Here is an 18,632-nt window from a genome sequence, read left to right as displayed (position 1 = left end):
AATGATTCGTTCTAATCTCCGACCAAAAAAAGATGGTTGATTTGGGAGAGATTGAATTGGTGTAATATATAAATATGTAGAGTGGAGCCCAACAAAGGAGCTTTGTTTGGCTGTGGAGTCCAAGGAAGACAGTCAAACCTTTAGAACAATAACAATTATTGCTTCCATGTTGCAATCTTGTCGGCTAGTTCCTCTTCCTCTTCATCTCTCACACATTTCAATTATCAAATCAAATCTTTCAAACACTTAATCGATCTGTACGATCATGTTTTCATAGATATGAGTAATCAAAACTTGGAACAAATCATAAACATTATTATTAAATCAAGTTGCCATCTTTATATTGAACCAAATTCATGATATTAAATTTTACAGATCAAAAGCATCCAACGCTATGTGCTTCATTTGCATGGAAAATTGTTGGACACCATATGGAAATCGAAGACATTCTGAACAAACAAAATACATTCCAAACAACACAGATTGAATCGATCAAAGTGTCAGCTGAAAGCAGATTCCTCTTGAATGGAGAGCAGGATTTGATTCACAGCTGCAGCGATTTCATCCACTGTATTCAACTCGCATCCTTCCTCAATCTGATAAAGTTCGTATAAAAATCAAGTTTTGATCCAAAAAAGGAAAACCCATGTTGAAAAGTTTGTGTTTTTGTTACCTTGATGCTTACAGAGTAAAGAACCATTTGATCCAAAGTGGTGACGTTGAGATGAAGAACAGAGAATCTCAAGCTTTGAAACCCTGCCACCATTTTGAGGAGCTGTCTCGGGCGTTTCTTGGACAGGATTTTGAGGTTGGCATGGGTATCCACCATGGTGACTTCGATATCTCCGGCGGCCCATTGGGTGTTGGAACTGGCTGAGTCATGGGTCGAGTTCGTCGCCGGAGTTGAGAACTGTGGGAAGGAAAAGAAGTCGGCGAAAGGGGATGAAGCCGCCGGTTCCTTATGGGCTTTGATAAACTGTAATTGCTGTTCTAATTCCTTGACGAAATTAATGGCGCCACCAATAATGGAGGCTTGGTCTCCCTGCTATAATATTCAAATAATTAGCCTTGAAAAGTACACGACAACTCAATTATTAAACATGTTCTTGTGTTCTGTCGTGAAATTGAAGTAATTCAATAGTTTCCACTAAAAAATGAAATCATCATGCTCTGTTTTTGGACGGTAACTTTTGTCATTGTCATGAAAAAGAAAGGTGACTGACCCTTTGAACGTAAGAACACGGCATTAGTGATCGGAGGACGGCGAGATATTCATTCATTTGTTTCCGGCGGTTGCGCTCGACGGCGATATGGGTCATCCTCTGGTTTTCAATTTCCTCCTTGTTTTTCATGTTTCGAGTCCGCCGTCGCTTTCTCCTCCCGGTCGTCGGCGGTGGGGACGGTGGAGACGGTGGCGACTGTTCAACTTCCATCGGCGGATAGAGAGCTCCTACCGAAAGCGGCTGATTGATCGAACATTCCTCCGGTGAAGGCTCCCAATTAGTGGGGAGTTTTTGGGGGTTTTCGAGAAAGGATTTTTCTTGTTCTAATTGGAAGCCATAGTCGTAGCCAGGCCAAGCGCCGCCGTAAGAACAGAAATCTCTGCAAACATAAGTAAATGTATCTCTATTTTGTGGGTAAACCACCGTTTCCAATGCCATCATCAACGATCACTCTGTTTTTTCCGGCGATCGGAAAAACAGAGAGATGGGGTTGCTCTGTTTCCTNACGATCACTCTGTTTTTTCCGGCGATCGGAAAAACAGAGAGAAACAGAGAGATGGGGTTGCTCTGTTTCCTTGAAACCCAGAAGACCTAACAACGAAGGTTAGGCTTTGATGTATGGCTACAAGCACCTGAAGGAAAGGGGCTTTTAAAAGAAAATGAGTTCAAAGAAGCCATTGCAAGAGAACAAGGTGCACGTGAGATGCCATTGTAGATCAGTACTCGCAGCAGCAGCGAAACAGAGGAGGAGAGAGAAACAGAGAGAGAGAGAGAGAGAGAGAGGAATCTGGTGTTGCTAGAAATAGATACTCTGTTGGGGTTTGGGGATTTGTTTGTTAATTAAAAGGGGAAGATGAAGAAGACCTTTAAATGAAACTTTAGATTACTCAAGTTGGTGGACGTCAAGTATTAATTAAATTCTACAACAAAATAAAAACGTCACCCTATAAGCTCTCCCGTCTCACAAAGGTCACATTTTTCGTTCTCACTCGGTTGCCCTTCGGGTCTAAGGCTACTCATTAACATATTTATTGTAAAGAAAAAAGATAAGACGTTTGAATATCTCGTGACCCACAAACTCTCATACTTCATAAAAAGTACATTTTTCGTTCCCATACAGTCGTCATCTGAGTCCAAATCTACTCGTTAACATATCTATTGTAAAGAAAAGAGGTCAGAAGTTTGAATATCTGGTGACCCACAAGTTCTCTTGCTTCACAAAGGCCACATTTTTCGTTCCCACTCGGTTGTCCTCTGGGTCCAAAGCTACTTGTTAGTATATTTGTTATCAAGAAAAGATGATCAAAAGTTTGAATATCTCGTGACCCACAAGCTCTCCTGCTTCACAAATGCCACATTTTTCGTTCTCACTCGATCGCCCTTTAGGTTCAAAGCTACTCGTTAGCATATCTGTTATAAAGAAAAGAGGTCATAAGCTTGAATATCTCGTGACCCACACACTCTCCTGCTTCACAAAGGGTACATTTTTCATTCCCATTCAATCGTCCTTTGAGTCCAAATCTACTTGTTAACATATCTACTATAAAGAAAAGAGGTCAAAAGTTTGAATATCTCGTGACCCACAAGCTCTCCTATCTCACAAAAACCACGTTTTTTGTTCCTACTCGGTCGCCCTCCAAAACCAAAGTTACCCATTAACATACTTATTATAAAGAAAAGGGTTCAAAGGTTTAAAGGTCTCAATCAAACACATTTTTATTGAATTGATAGGACAATTAAATAGGAACAAAATTTTATATTTAGCCTCCTCCTTAATTTACTCATAAAAATTGAAATGTAGCACACAAATCATAATCAAGCATAAAAAATATATAAATAAAATTTGATATTTCAAGTTCATTGAATGAGAGAGTATTATTGAAGCTAAATTAGTTAAATCATATCTTTATTATTTTCATACATTTGATTAATGGCCATAAAACATTTTAAGTGAATAAAGCATGTTTTGTCTACTTGTTCTTTTAATTTAATTTAATTTTAGTAAAAAATAGATAAAGTGATCGGAGGACAGCTAGAATTTGTGAGATCTTAGATCAGTTGGAGATATGAACGAAACATTTCTTATAAGAGTGTGGAAACCTCTCCTTAGCATATGCTATTTAAAACTGTGAAGCTGATGATGATACGTAACAGGCTAAAGTGGACAATATCTACTAACAGTGGGTTTTGGTTGTTATAAATGGTATCGAGCCAGACACCAAACAGTGTGCTAACAAGGACATCAGGATCTCAAGCTCTAGATTGGAGATGAGAACGAAGCATTTCTTATAAGTGTGTGAAAACCAAGAGGGAAACGAAGCATTTCTTATAAAGGTGTAGAAATCTCGTTTTGACAAGTGCGTGGAAACTGAGAAGGGAACGAAACATTTTCTTACGAGGGTGTAAAAACCTCACCCCAGCATATGCAATTTAAAACCGTGAGGCTATCGACGATACGTAATGAGTCAAAGTGGACAATATAAGCTAACAGTGGGCTTTGGTTGTTATAAATGGTATCATAGCCAAACACCGAGCAGTGTGTCAGTGTGGACGCTGGGTCCCCCAAACTCTCGGTTGAGGAGAAGTACGAAATATCTATTATAAAGATATAGAAACCTAAACCATGGGCCAAAGTGGACAATATATGCTAACAGTGGGTTTTGGTTGTTATAAATGGAATCATAGCCGAACAGTGAGCAGTGTGTCAGTGAGGACGCTGGGTCCCCCAAACTCTCGATTAGGAAGGAGAACGAAACATTTGTTATAAAGGTATAGAGACGTAAACCGAGAAGGGACGAAGAAGGAATGATACATTTGGTTTGATTTGACAATAATTTGGTCGGACAAAGGGCAAAAAAAACCGATGACGAAAAGCTGGAAAAATTACCAGAAATTCTGAAGAAGATCTAAAAAAAACAGTATTTTAATTGAAAGAGAAAGAAGAGGGGGGGAGCGGGACATAGGGCGCAGAGGAATCCATGTGACCTTACAAACACCCACTCTTGTAATCATCCACCTTCAACACACTATATACTATATGTGTCTCCGACACCCTTTCCAACACTGCCTACTGTTCTTTCTCCTGTTCTTTCTACTGTTCCAATGTTTTTTTCTTTTTTTTTTTAATGCAAAAACATTATAATATTACCCAAATTAACTCACATTTCTATGCGACATTCTCACCCCTATGTCTTTTCATTTGTTCCTTGGAATGTCTTCCATGCTTACTCTATTTCCTTATTGCTTTGTGTTGTGTGTTTTTCTCTTTCTTTTTTCTTTTTTTCTTATTATTATTCTTCTTGTGATACATTCTACACGAAACGAGCTCACTAATAATAGTTATTGTCCGTTTTAGCTAATTATGTATCGTCTACAGCTTCAAGGTTTCTAAAACGCATCTATTACAGAGAGGTTTCTACACCCTCATAAAGAATGGTTTAAACCCCTCTCCAACTGATGTGGGACCAACGTCCTTGTTGGTACACCGTTCGGTGCTTGTCTCTATACCGCTCAGTGTTTGGCTCTGATACCAACTGTAACAGTCCAGATATTGTCTACTTTAACCTGTTACGTATCGTCGTCATCTACTAGGAAGAAGTTTACACACCCTTGTAAAGAATGTTTCGTTACCCTCTCCAATTTATGTGAGCCAGTGTTTTTACGGGCACACAGCTCAGTGCTTATCTTTTATACCAACTTCCTTGCTGACACACCGCTCGATGCATGACTTTGATACCAACTATAATAACCCAGATATTGTCTACTTTAGCTCGTTACGTATCGTTGTCATCTACTAGGAAGAGGTTTCCACACCCTTATAGAGAATAGTCTGTTCCCCTCTCCAACTGGTGTGAGTCAGCGTCCTTGCTGGCACACCACTTGGTGCCTATCTTCGATACCAGATTCCTCGTTGACACATTGCCCAATGCATGACTTTGATAACAACTATATCAGCCCAGATATTATCTACTTTGGCCTGTTACATATCATCGTCGTCTACTAGAAAGAGGTTTCCACACTCTTATAAACCATGTTTTGTTCCCCTCTCCAACCAATATGGGAATAGCGTCCTCGCTAGCACATTGCTCGGTGCCTATCCCTGATACCAACTTCCTTACTAGCACACCGCCCAGTATCTGGCTCTAATACCACTCGTAACAGTCCAGATCTTGTCTACTTTGACCCGTTACGTATTACCGTCGTCTACTAAGAGAAGTTTTCACACCCTTATAAAAAAATGTTTCCTTTTACTCTCCTACTAACGTGGGATCTCATATATTATGAGTTACATTTATATCATATTTTATACCTACTCTTTTGTTATCCTTTTATTTTAAACTTTATACTAAATAACACTAATAATAAAAAAAACCAATTCATAATTATAATTGGAATTTATTTAAACTATTATTATTATTATATTTAATATTTGCAAATTCCGACCATGCTTCAGAAGATTTTATAAGACCCAATATGAAATTTACTATGATATGGAATATATTCCAAATAGAATCTAATATTATAATAAGTAAATTAAATATAATTTTATAAAATAAAAAATTTAATTTTACAGCTTATTATTTAAGATTCCAGAACCATAATTGCAACTTGTTAATTAATATTTTCCAATTAAATCATTTTCTTACTTGGAATTTTCTGCAAAATCCAATGTATTTTTTCTGAAAAAAATAAAATAATAGGAATCATTAATTAAAAATACTATGTGCCACGTCATTATTTCCCTTCATTTTCTCCATAGAATCCTTATTACTATTTTTTTTTCCTGATATTATAATTATTTTTCAATATAATAGCTTACACGACACGTTACCGAGTACAAAAATGGTCATAATAATAATTCCGTTTAAAATACAAAATATTCGATCGAGCTATATCGATAAGTATATAAAAAAAATCGAACTAGTGGCAACGATATCTTGTCTTAATAACATAAATATTGAAAATAAATATATTAATCGAGTCAAGATTAGAGATCAAATTAGAGTTCGATTAGGAAATTAAACAACATGAAATTAATTAAATTGGTCTAGGAATTTAGACGTAGGTACTGTAAATTAATTAAAGGAATTAAAAAATTAAAAAATTAAAAAATAAATGGGAAAATAAATAATTTAAATATATATATATATAATGGAATTGCATGTGGTTTGAGCGTAAAATACGGTTACCAGAAACCCTAATTTGTGCATGTGGGAACAACGTAGAAATCGGCTTAAAAAATTAAATAATAATAATAATAAATAATAATAATTATTTAAAATTTTAATTACCTAAAACCGTGTTATTGGGACCTCAAATTCTGGGAAAACTCGTCTTTTATTTTCCTTTTATTCAAAGTAATCTCATTTTTCAATGATCTACGTGGAAATTAGGTGTTAATATTATTCTAATTTTGAAGCATGAAATAAATATGTGTTTTTTTTTTTAAAATGTAGTAACATTTTTAAAACTATTTTGTTATTTAAAACATTGATACATGCAACTCGTAATCCAACCAATTCATGTGTTAGTATGATCGCATGTCATGTTCGCTCCAACATAACACATGACTTGATGTTAGACACGGCTCGATCATTTTTTGTGAGATCTGAACGTGAAGTTGACGGTGATACGTAATGATCCAAAGTTGACAATATTTATTAACAGGGGCTGGGGCTGAGACTGTTATAAATGCTATCAGAACTAGACACGGGGCGGTATGCAAGCGAGGACACTGGACATGGACAATATCTGATAATGGTGGGGTGGGGTTGTTACAAATGGCATCAGAGCTAGAGACTGGGTAGTGTGCAAACGAGGACACTGGACATGGATAATATCTGATAACAGTGGGCTAGGGCTGTTACAAATTACATTAGAGCTAGAGACTGGGTGATGTGCAAGCGATGACACTAGGCATGGATAATATCTTATAACAATGGACTGGGGCTGTTATAAATGACATTAGAGCTAGAGACGAGGCGGTGTGCAAGTGAGGACACTGAGTACGAACAATATCTGATAACGGTGGCCTAAGGCTGTTACAAATGGCATCAGAGCCAGAGATGGGGCGGTGTGCAAGTGAGGACACTGGGCATGGACAATATCTGCTAGTGATGGACTGTGATTGATCCGAAAGAACTTGGATTGTGAGATCCCACATCGATATGAAACCTCTTCCTAACAAACACGGACTAAACAGCGTGAGACATTGTTAAGTCGAGCACACCCATAGCTTGACTAGTCATCTAACATAGAGCAATCAAATCAAGAATCTATGATTAAAATTGAATAAACGCATTATAGAAAGAGCGACAAGGGGACGGAGTACATGTGCCATGAGTTTCTCTCGGTTTCCACACTCTTAAAACTGTACGAACAACGACATTTGTTTAATAATTAATCACTAATGAAACAGCCTTGATTAAGTAATTAATGAATTAATTAAGCTTAGCTTAGTGGAGCTGTCATTGTCCTTAGTTTTAATCCCGATGAAACCCATAATTTTAATCATAAATATGAGTATTCAAAGCTCATAAAAGTTGAAACTAGTCCTTTTATAAACACAACCCTACCCTCACCTTTAAATATTCATCAAAAGATTCTCTTTTTTTTTTTTTTTTTTTCTTTTTGATTTATTCTCAATTATATTAATAAATACAAAAATACATACGAATATATATTAAAACCGAGTCGCCCACAGATTTAGAGTTTTATTAAGTGGGTGCAATCTAACTGTATCTCCTCTAGAAAACGTTCGATCTCTAATTTCTTTGTATGGGTTTGGCAAGTTTGGATCGTAGAACGCTTGATTGAATATAGAGGCTACGAGGGATGCTAACCTGGCCACCAAACCGGACCGGGGCGGGCGGGTGTTGGTGATTAGTTTAATGTGCATGGGAAATAGTGGGTTTAGGGTTTAAAAATAGAAGGAAATAAAAATTGGAATTCCCAACAAAATGGAAAGGTTAAAAAATTGAGATGAGAGGAAGGTACAAAGCCATATATATTATTCCCTTATCTCCCAGATTGTGCTATCACCGCAGCGCAGGACACTCCGAATCTCTTTCTTTTCTTTTTCTTTTCGGGTTCCCTCATGTGCTTTCTTCTGCCTTCCCATTGACGTGGAAACTATTTTTTTTTTTTTTTAATTGCTGTTTAGGGTTCGAGAGAACACCGTAGTAGGAGACTGTGATCGAACTCTTGTAAAGTGTCACGGTCATGTTTGTCCAAGACGTGTTGCTTATGAACGCATGTTCGTTGTATGCCAAGCCCCTTGCATTGTATACCTTTACTACTTTCCTTTTATCACTTTCGTGATATAGTTCATTTTTTTATAGACCTGAAATGACTCAAAATGTACTATATGGGTGCGACTAATCATCAATTCTTCATATCCAGAGTTATATGTTATTTAAGTCGTTAATAAGTTGTTGTGTTGTTTTTCTCGAGTTTATAATATTTCTTTCAAACCCTCTTTCGAAAATCTCCCTGCCTTTTTTTTTTTTTTTTTTTAATTTTCTTCTTGAACGGGATCAGAGGCTTACACATACGTTGTCAGGTCGTAATGACGCAATTTCAAGTTGGATGACTCACTCAGAGCTAAGAATGAGTGTCACACAATCGCTTATAAATATCTCGAGAGGATGCAATTGCCCTAAACCCTAAACCCTAAACCCTAAACAAGATCAGAGGCTTAAGCATACGTTGTCAGATCGTAGATGATGCAATTTCGAGTTGGCTGACTCACTCAGAGCTAAGAGTGAGTGCCGCACAATCACTTATAAATATCTCGAGAGGATGCAATTACCCTAAACCCTAAACTGGATCAGAGGTTTAAACATACGTTGTCAAGTCGTAGATGACGCGATTTCGAGTTGGTTGACTCACTCAGAGCTAAGAGTGAGTGCCGCACAATCACTTATAAATATCTCGAGAGGATGCAATTACCCTAAACCCTAAACTGGATCAGAGGTTTAAACATACGTTGTCAAGTCGTAGATGACGCGATTTCGAGTTGGTTGACTCACTCAGAGTTAAGAGTGAGTGCCGCACAATCGCTTATAAATATCTCGAGAGGATGCAATTGCCCTAAACCCTAAACCCTAACCCTAAACTCCTACGGACGATGTACCGTTGCTCAAGCGAGAACATGGGTAACAAAGTTAATGATTTTTACTTGTTAGATCTTCTACAAATTTAGGGTAAATGTATAATGGTTATATATATATATATATGTGTGTGTGTAAATATTTTGTGGGTGATTGGGATTCCGGAGAGGGGCGTGATTGGATTAGACAGGAGACAAGTTGGAGGTAGCAGCCGTACACGTGTTGTCAAGGGGTCCACGTGGTGAGGCAGCACCAACGCCTACGCCAGCATGTACCAGGCCTAAGCCCAACTACCCGCCACGCCACCGCCATCCTCCCTCCTCCGCCCTTGAATCCTTCCTTGTCGTCTCTTTTACTCTCTCTTTTTTTTTTACCCCACCTTTTTTACATTTTTATTCATTTATTTATTTCTATAATTTTATTTTATTTAATTATAAATGTGAAACCGGCCCAAGCCCAAGTTTGAAAGGAGCTAGTAGGCCCAAATTGTTCCTTTGGATTGGGCCATGAGAAGAGTTGGGGTGGAGACAATACCCGGCCCAAGCCCATTACAGCAATTATGTAAATTATTTAATATATATGAAGACTATGAAAATGACCATTTATTAAATATTAATAACGCCAATCATATAATATACAACTATACACATCATAACATAAAGTCCAAGAAATGAATTAAATTAATTTCCAACCATTTCTTTGGTCAAAATAATCTTATTTTTTACTTAAAAACCAATAATTAATAACGATATATGATTTGAAAATTTGTTTTCAACTTCTTTTCTTTATTTAATTATTTATTTTAATCAATATTAAATATTATTTTAAAAAAAAAAACCGTTTTTAACTAATTACCTAAATCCTGACCAAACCAGTTCTTACGTTCAAGTCAGTGTTCGGTTTTTTTAATTTAATTTTTGAGTTAGTTAGCGTTCAAGTTATTTACAATTAATTTTTTTGAAATTGTTTATTTTATTTTTATAAATTTAATATTGTTTTTATTTTTATTTTTTGAATTTAAACCCGAGACCTTTAAAATAAATCTATAATATATTAGGTAATTGAATTTAAATGCATGACATAGTCAATTTCAATGAATTTATTAGTTTATTGGAATAATAAAATTGTATACATTATTTTTTTGAAAAAATGATTGGAAACATTAATTTAATTAAATGCGTAAGGATATCATTCTCCATTTCCTTAATAAAATTTCAAACACATGCCTTGAATTTTCAAGCCAATCCAATTAAAAAAAACACTTAGAATTTTGGTTTCGTGGCCATTAAGATATACTCGAGAGTTACGTTATTTACTTCTCGCCTTTTTAAGAATATGACTATCACCACAGATCAATTCAAATATTTTCAGTATATTTTTCCTTCACTCACATGCATCACAAAACTCAAGCCCACTTGTCATTTTTGGGCTTCAGCCGTTACAAATGATATCAGAGCCAGACACTATGTGATGTGCCAGCGAGAAGGTGGTTCCCGAAGGGAGGTAGACACAAGATGGTGTGCCAGTAAGGATGCTGGTCCCCGAAGGGGGTGGATTTTGTGTGGGTCCCACATTAATTGGAGAAAGAAACTAGTGTCAACGAGGACGTTGAGCCCTGAAGGGGATGAATTGTGATATCCTACATCGGTTGGGAAAGAGAGCAAATCACCTTTGATAAGGGTGTGAAAACCTCTCCCTAGCAAACGAGTTTTAAAGCTCCTCTCAAGGGAAAATCCAAAGAGAACAAGATCTACTCCCAGTAAGCTTGAGTCGTTACAAATCACTCTCAACCAAATGTGATATCTATTCATTCATGTACCTCCTTCCTAATCACACATATATATATATATATAATTGTAGTTGTTCCCTCTTATAGATGCCGCCATTGACTTGACTTAGCAAGAATTGGGTATCTCAGACCATCTCATGTCTGTCAGTCAAACCCACTTCCGTCTCTCTTCAGCCACCATTTCCTCCCTCTGTTTCACAAATTCATTTCTTCCTCTGTTTTTGTTACCTTATCCAGATATGCTCTCTCCCGCCCTCAATCATGTCGCCGCCGCCTTTCTCTTCTATTTTATCCTACTCGCCGACGTCTCCTCCCTCGCCGCCGCCCAATCCGGCCAACCCACCGTCCCCAGTCCCCCTGATTTATACCCTTTTAAACAGACCATCAGCAAACGAATGGCCATCGTTTTGATTGTTCTCGTTTGCTTCTTCATCGTCATCGCCGTTCTCTCTGTCTACACCCGTCAGTGCACCGACCAACACTTCGGCGGCCGCCTCCTCCTCTCAACCGCCCAAACTGCCACCAACACCCGATCCAGAACGGCTGCGCGTGGCCTTAACGCCGATGTTATAGCTACTTTCCCCACTTTTCTATACGCCAACGTGAAAGGGCTTAAAATCGGAAATGGGTCGTTGGAATGCGCCGTTTGTTTGTCCGAATTCGAAGATGATGCAACACTCCGATTGTTGCCGAAATGCAGCCATGTCTTCCACGCCGATTGTATCGACGCGTGGTTGGTGTCTCACTCGACCTGCCCTGTTTGCCGCGCTAGCCTTGTCCCAAAACCCGGCGATGTATCCTTTGCTGCGTTGCTCAATTCCGATTTGGGAATTGACCGGAGCGGACCGGTGACCGGATCGGAAAGTGGTCAGGTAATTGTTCGAATTCCGGAGGGGAATCAAGGGCAGGAAGTGAGTTTGATAAACCCAAATGAGGGATTGAATCAGAACGGTCCAATTCGGTCGCGATCGACGGGATGGCGATTGAGCGGGCTGTTCCCACGGTCGCATTCGACGGGGCACTCGCTGATCGGAAGAGGGGAGGATTACGAGAGGTTTACGCTGAGATTGCCGGAGGAGGTAAGAAGTGAGGTGTTGAATTGGAATTTGAATCGGGCGAGGAGCTGCGTGGCGTTGCCGAGGGAGCAGAGTTCGAGACAGGGGTACCGGAGTGAGGTGGGGAAGAATGGGTTTTTGGGGAATCGGAGTAGAAGTGGGTGGGTGGAGTGGCGGCGGACATTGTTACCGGCGACGCCATTGCTTGGAAGGGAGGGCTCGAGAAAGGATGTGATTGTCAACGGAGATGGCAGTGGACGGCCGTTCTCCAGGTTGCCGGGTGATGTCGACGGGGAAGTCAAAGTCAACGACAACGTAGGCGGCTGAAGAATTGGGCCGAGTTGGGCCTTTGTGTTTACTTGGTCTTGTTTTGTGAAGAAAAAAAAAAGTCAATTTTTTATTGGGGAAAAAGGAGGAAACGGTCAAAGTTCGTTGGCTGTCATTGATGATCCCCTCCCATTTGATTGGCGCATGTCACAAACACATGTATAGAGGAAGGCTTCGCTTTTTTTATTATTTTTATTATTATTATATAAATAGAATAGTTTAGATGTAAATTATGGTTGAGTTAATATTAGTTTAGATGTTAATTTGGGTTAATTAGTATTGAAATTGGGCCGATTTGGAACATTTTTAAATTCCAATTGTAATCCGTTCGTGAGTTGTACCTCCGACTGACCTTTTTTAAAAATGTGTATGCTAGGGAGAAGTTTCTACACCCTATCCTCTCTAATCGACGTGGAATCTCACAATTCACCTCTTTTGAGGCCCAGCATCTCGGGCACATCTCCCAATGTCTGCTCTTATGTAACCGTTCAAACCCACTGCGGGCAAATATTTTGCTTATTTGAGCTTTCTCTTTCCAGCTTCCTCTCTAAGGTTTTTAAAACGCGAATTCTACACCTTATTCTCTCCAACCGACGTAGGATCTTACAATCCACCCCTTTTGAGGCCAGCATCCTCGCTGGCACATCTCCCAATGTCTGCTCTAATACGATTTGTAACCGTCCAAACCCACTACGGGCAAATATTGCCTATTTGAGCTTTCTCAAGGTTTTTAAAACGTGTATGCTAGGGAGAGGTTTTCACACCCTACCCTCTCCAACCAATATGAGATTTTACAATCCACCCCTCTTCTAGGCCCAGTGTCGTGTATGGCACATTTCCTAGTGTATGCTCTGATACCATTTGTAACAGCCCAAACCCACCGCTAGCAAATATTGTTCTATTTGAGCTTTCTCTTATGCACTTCCTCGTAAGGTTTTTAAAACGCGTTCATTAAGGAGAGATTTTCACACTCTTATAAAGAATGCTTTGCTCTTCTCTCCGGTCGATGTGAGATCTTACAAGTTCAATAATGTTTCGATACTTTATAAAAAAATATTAACTGATCGTCATGTCGGGTTGTGAGATTGATAACAGCTTATTCTCTAGAAATTTTAACATTGCATCATGACTCAACTCTATTAAACGAATAAAGACGTTTTAAGGGAAAGTTAAGGAGAGGTTTGAAACGGATAATAATTAGATGTCGGTGATAGAAAGAAGGTTAAAGAGACAGCAAGGTAACCAAAACAAACAAGGAATCTCATTGCCAACAGCATTTTGGTCCTTGTTCTTCCCCTCCCATCGTCACATTTGACACATTTTTTGTATCACATGTTACCTAACTTTTGAATCATTTTAGGTAGCCACCATAATTGAAAGAACATACCATCAATGGACAGCTTTTAAAAAACCAACAACATAAATCATTTCGATCGTAAAAAAAACAAAAAAATAGACAAACTTTAGGCAAGAAGAGGCTTGTCGTTTTGTTGAGGACTCGACCACTCTTCCACATGTTCTTGTGCTTTCTCCGCCTGAAATTAAGGTTAATAAACAACTATGTTAGAATCAATTAAATGCAATAGTTTAAGCTCACAGTTAGTAGATATTGTCCGTTTTAGCTCGTTACGTATTGCCACCAGCCTCACGGTTTTAAGATGCGCCTAGTAGGAGAGGTTCCACGTCCTTATAATGAATGCTTTGTTTTCCTCTCTAACCGATGTGAGATCTCACAATCCACCCCCTAGGGGCAACCGTGTCTTCTATGAAGAGGTTTCCACACCAGGAATGTTTTGTCCCCTCTCCGGGGTCTGCTGGGGAAAGGTTTCAACACCCTCATAACAAAGGTTTTGTTCCCTTCTCTAACTGAAGTGAGATCTCACAATCCACCCATTTAAAAGCCCAGTGTTCTCGCTAGCACACTGCTCGATGTCTGGCTCTGATACAATTTGTAACAGCCCAAATCTACCGTTAGTAGATATTATTTGTTTTGGCCCACCAGCCTCACGATTTTAAAATGCATATGCTAAAGAGAGGTTTCCACACCCTTACAAGGGATGCTTTGTTCTTCTCTCCAACCGATGTGAGATCTCACAATCCATCCCTTTAGAGGCCAACGTCTTCACTGGCACACTACCCGGTGTCTGGCTCTGATACCATTTGTAACAGCAACCCAAACCACCGCTAGGCAGATCTTGTCTACTAATGAGAGGTCTCCACACCTAGGAATACTTTGTTTCCTTCTCCAACACATGAGATCTCACAATCCACCCCCTTGGGGCCAACGTCCTCGCTGACACACCGCCCGATGTCTAGCTCTTAATACCATCTGTAACAGCCCAAACCCACCACTGGCAAATATATTACTTTAGCCCGTTACATATCACCATCAGCCTCACGATCTTAAAACACATAGACCCATATAAAGAATGCTTCCTTCTCCTTTCCCACTAATATGATATCTCACATCAACCAATTCAATAACTCAATTGGATAATCAAAATGAAAGTTGAATGTTCGAGATTTACCTCTCGATCCCAATTCGTCCTCACGGTGATAATCACTAATATAATCGTTTGAACAGCCGTGCCTCCGAAGATCATTCCACCCCAAATACCCTTCAAACACACAAAAAAAAGTTCAAATTTTCAATCAAAATATAGAATCATTCAAGAACATCTTAAACATTAAAAGAGTAACCCTTACCAATACACCAGAGTGTAAAACCCATTCCATGATGAACCCAAGAGGGAGCCCTATGACATAATAGCAGCCAATATTTATATACGCAACCCAAGACTGCCAGCCTGATCCAACCGCTACGCCTGCGTTCATCAACAAACAACACCATTTATTTCGTTCATTCAAACACAATTATGATGTCTTTTATGGTGTCGGCCTAACCTGAAAGAACTGGCTGGATGCTGTTCAACAGAATGGTGATAGCTAGCAAGCTTGATAGTGTGCCCACAGCTTCCACCACGCTGCTGCTGGTCGTGAAAATTAAAGCAATTTTGTCGTGAAGAATCATTATAACAACGCATATCACTACTCCAATCACTGTCGACTGTGCCACTGCGACAATTGTCGCAAATTTGGCTCCTTTCCCATTGCCAGCTCCCAGCTCGTTCGCCACCCGTACTCTGTTTATTTCATACGTTTCGAACTTTTAGAACTTTTCATCTCTTGTTATGGAAATTAAGTATGACAGGAGAGAAAGATTATACCCAACGCCGGCGAAGAATGCTAAAGGAATCATCATCTCCCATCCATTGATGCTCATGCTGCACGAATTTGACACAAAATTCAGTAAAAAAAACTAAGTTTTTTTGGGTTTTCAAAGAGATTTGTATACCATATGGACAATGCATCGACGGCTACTGTCGCATTCTTTAAATTCCCTGTCATCAAGACGAGTATCCTGTAATACCAATTCTCCGAGCTGCAAATACCCATAAGAAATGAAGTTAATATAACGTGTAAATGAACAGAACATAGTAAAACAGAGCAAAACAGAGCAAAACAGAGTAGGGGTTACCATAGCATGAGGCCAGCAGCTGCGGAGAGTTTAGTGAAATCCCAGAGCCCTTGAAAGGCTTGAACGGAGAAGCCAGTCCAAGTTGAAGAACACCAACCACCGACAGTGTAGATATACAATCCCAAAACCAAAACCCACCAAGAAATATCCAGAGCTATGGCGGCGCCAATTACACCAAGCTCAAGAACATAAATCAAAACCCAACTAGCAACGATATTAACTAATAATCCAGCTAAAGAAACCCAAGCGATCACTTGGGTTTTGAGTTGGCATTGCAAAAACCTCTGTAATGGAAACTGAAACGCGAAGCTGAAATGAAGGGGTATTAACCAAAGCACCACAGCCCCTGATTGCTCGGCTACATCGTCGGCTTGGCCTAGCAGTTTCAGAAGGGGTGTGGCGTAGAAGTATACAGGGAGTAAGAAGAAACAACAGAGGGTTAAAACGATCCATGAACGCTGCAAATAGATACCCAACATGTGGTATCGTCTTGCTCCAAATGCTTGCCCACACAGCGTCTCTAGCGCACTTGCCATTCCCAACTGAAGTTCAAAACAGAGGAAAGAAACAGGGGATCGATCAAATTTGGCGATGAAACAGAGTATTGATTCAAAATCGAATGACTTACCAGAAGGCCGAAATTGAATCCGACAATTACAGTGTTGGCGATAGAAATGGAAGCAAGTTCGACATCACCCAAATGACCAGCGAAAGCTTGGGTGATGATGTTCATGGAGAAGCTCGCGACACGACTGAATATGGAAGGGCCAACGATTAGCCATAGCTTCTGGGTTTCGACCCAAAATTTGGATACGAAATCCTCGCTTCGATTCGCTGTTATGTTGTGTTTGGTCGAGAGGAGGGGCTGATTGGGACCGTCGCGATCGGCTCTAACAACAGCACCCATTTGTAAGAAACAGAGGAAAAACAGAGAGTGGGTTTGAAAACAGAGGAAGATCCATTGAATTTATAATGAGTCGGCAGCTCATCTCCCACGCAACAATTGGGTGGTGTTCTTCATTTCATAACAAATGATTATCTTTATAAAATATGATGTTTAATTGTTGGAGAGTTCAAAATGGAATGAACAAGTTGATTATAAAAAGATGAACTTTTTGATAAGAAAGTTGATGGTGGTCAACTTAGACGAACGGAGCAATCCACACCTAGAGATTTAGAATATCACTGCAGGCTCCACGTTTACAAAGTTTAAGGAACCAAAACACAACTGATTGCCGACATATTTTGTCTACCTTTACAGGACCTCCGGCCTATGCACTTATCGGAATCGACAGTACGATAGTATGAGTGAGGTCGAGATGCGGAATATAATTCTCGTTAATAGAGAGAAATCAAACATCATGGTGTGTAAAAATCTCTCCCTAATAGATAGCATTTTAAATTCGAACCGATTGAGTTGGTACGGTTGGCTCAATTAGTTTGTTTGTGCAGACAAAATGGGAAAGCATTAATGAGCCATGGCCAAGGATGGGCAGCCACCACTGCTGCAAAATCTTGCTTTCCCTCCACGGACCTTCCAAACTGTGTATAATGGTCCAAGCCCACCACTAACAGATATGGTATCTTGCCCCTGATAAAGGGTGTTTTGTTATTTTTTATTATTATTTTAATATCTGTCACTAATGTTTTCTACCTTTAAAAAAAATATTAAAAATTGATTGCTCATATTATTATGATATTAAATAATTAATAAAGAAATTATTGTTTACTTTCTAGAGGTTACGTGGAGAATTTACTCGTTTATCTGGCATGACAGCTCACTTACAAGTAAGCAAAAAGTCGCCTTTTGTATGTCGAATAGAGTTATAACATACAAAAATTAAATCAAAACATGTGACTAGAGTGACACGTGGGCTTTTAATATATGCAGAATAATTAGGTTACATAGTTTATTATAATTTTTAATTAATATTAATTATGGCCTTTACACGAGTCTAATATTATCTATTTTTAATAAAGTTTATATATTTATGATATTCTCTTTAATTAGTTCATTACGTGAATACTCTCAAATTGGATTACCCATGGTCGGTAAAGTTCAAGTGGGGGTGAAATCGAACTCCTTCCAGCGTCGATTAGCACTTAATTTTGGTCGTTAAAGTTCCAACACATTTCAGTACCTTTTGAATCCTTTTAAGTGTCTGCTTTGTGTTGGTTCGAATCTTTTGGTAAGTTTCTTTTCGAAATTGTTTACGTGTTCTTATTAGCATTGAGTTTTTACGTAAGGAATTTGCGAGGGTTTTATGAATAAATAGTACAAGACTTGCATTGTGATAAATGGAAGTGAGTTAAATATAAGGACCTCGGGTATAAATGGTTGATGGTTGGTATTATTTTTAACGAAAGTAAAGTGAAGGTATCGAGAGGTCTCAAGTACAAAAGTCACGAGAAGATATTCATTACGATATATAACTAGTATCGAGACGCTATGGTACAAAGGTCAGAGATCGATATTTGTTGTATGCATATTGGAGATATTATGGCTCCTAGGTGTGAATGTCAGGAATCAATATTCCTTATATGTAAGTATCGGAACGCTTAAATACGAAGATATGAGATCCCACATCG

The 18,632-nt window shown here is 38.8% G+C and overlaps 3 protein-coding genes across 4 annotated transcripts; 1 reads left to right on the top strand and 2 right to left on the bottom strand.

The window, feature by feature from the left end:
* Positions 1-313: 313 nt before the first annotated feature.
* On the bottom strand, positions 314-2,036 carry LOC111798082 (transcription factor bHLH96-like). Of its 2 annotated transcripts, none has more exons than XM_023681040.1 (4): positions 1,798-2,036; positions 1,224-1,725; positions 674-1,045; positions 314-596 (listed from the first exon to the last, which is right to left on the bottom strand). In XM_023681040.1, exons 2-4 carry the CDS (start codon positions 1,662-1,664, stop codon positions 501-503), a joined length of 909 nt encoding a protein of 302 aa, XP_023536808.1. In that variant the 5' UTR covers positions 1,665-1,725; positions 1,798-2,036; the 3' UTR covers positions 314-500. The 2 variants fall into 2 exon arrangements, with proteins under 2 accessions (XP_023536808.1, XP_023536809.1); XM_023681041.1 differs by having other exon boundaries at positions 674-1,042; positions 1,224-1,707; positions 1,770-2,028.
* A 9,191-nt stretch (positions 2,037-11,227) lies between these two features.
* LOC111799075 (RING-H2 finger protein ATL34-like) lies at positions 11,228-12,875 on the top strand. Its single transcript, XM_023682472.1, has one exon. It carries the CDS (start codon positions 11,261-11,263, stop codon positions 12,503-12,505), a length of 1,245 nt encoding a protein of 414 aa, XP_023538240.1. The 5' UTR covers positions 11,228-11,260; the 3' UTR covers positions 12,506-12,875.
* An 869-nt stretch (positions 12,876-13,744) lies between these two features.
* Positions 13,745-17,144, bottom strand: LOC111798822 (protein DETOXIFICATION 27-like). Its single transcript, XM_023682157.1, has 8 exons — positions 16,672-17,144; positions 16,044-16,585; positions 15,861-15,947; positions 15,733-15,789; positions 15,410-15,648; positions 15,212-15,330; positions 15,034-15,123; positions 13,745-14,040 (listed from the first exon to the last, which is right to left on the bottom strand). Exons 1-8 carry the CDS (start codon positions 16,948-16,950, stop codon positions 13,969-13,971), a joined length of 1,485 nt encoding a protein of 494 aa, XP_023537925.1. The 5' UTR covers positions 16,951-17,144; the 3' UTR covers positions 13,745-13,968.
* Positions 17,145-18,632: the final 1,488 nt, after the last annotated feature.

The sequence above is a fragment of the Cucurbita pepo genome, chromosome LG07, assembly GCF_002806865.2.
Source record: "Cucurbita pepo subsp. pepo cultivar mu-cu-16 chromosome LG07, ASM280686v2, whole genome shotgun sequence".
In the NCBI taxonomy this organism is placed as follows: Eukaryota; Viridiplantae; Streptophyta; class Magnoliopsida; order Cucurbitales; family Cucurbitaceae; genus Cucurbita; species Cucurbita pepo.
Note: the sequence above shows the minus strand (reverse complement) of the source record. Positions and strands in the feature narration are given on the sequence as shown.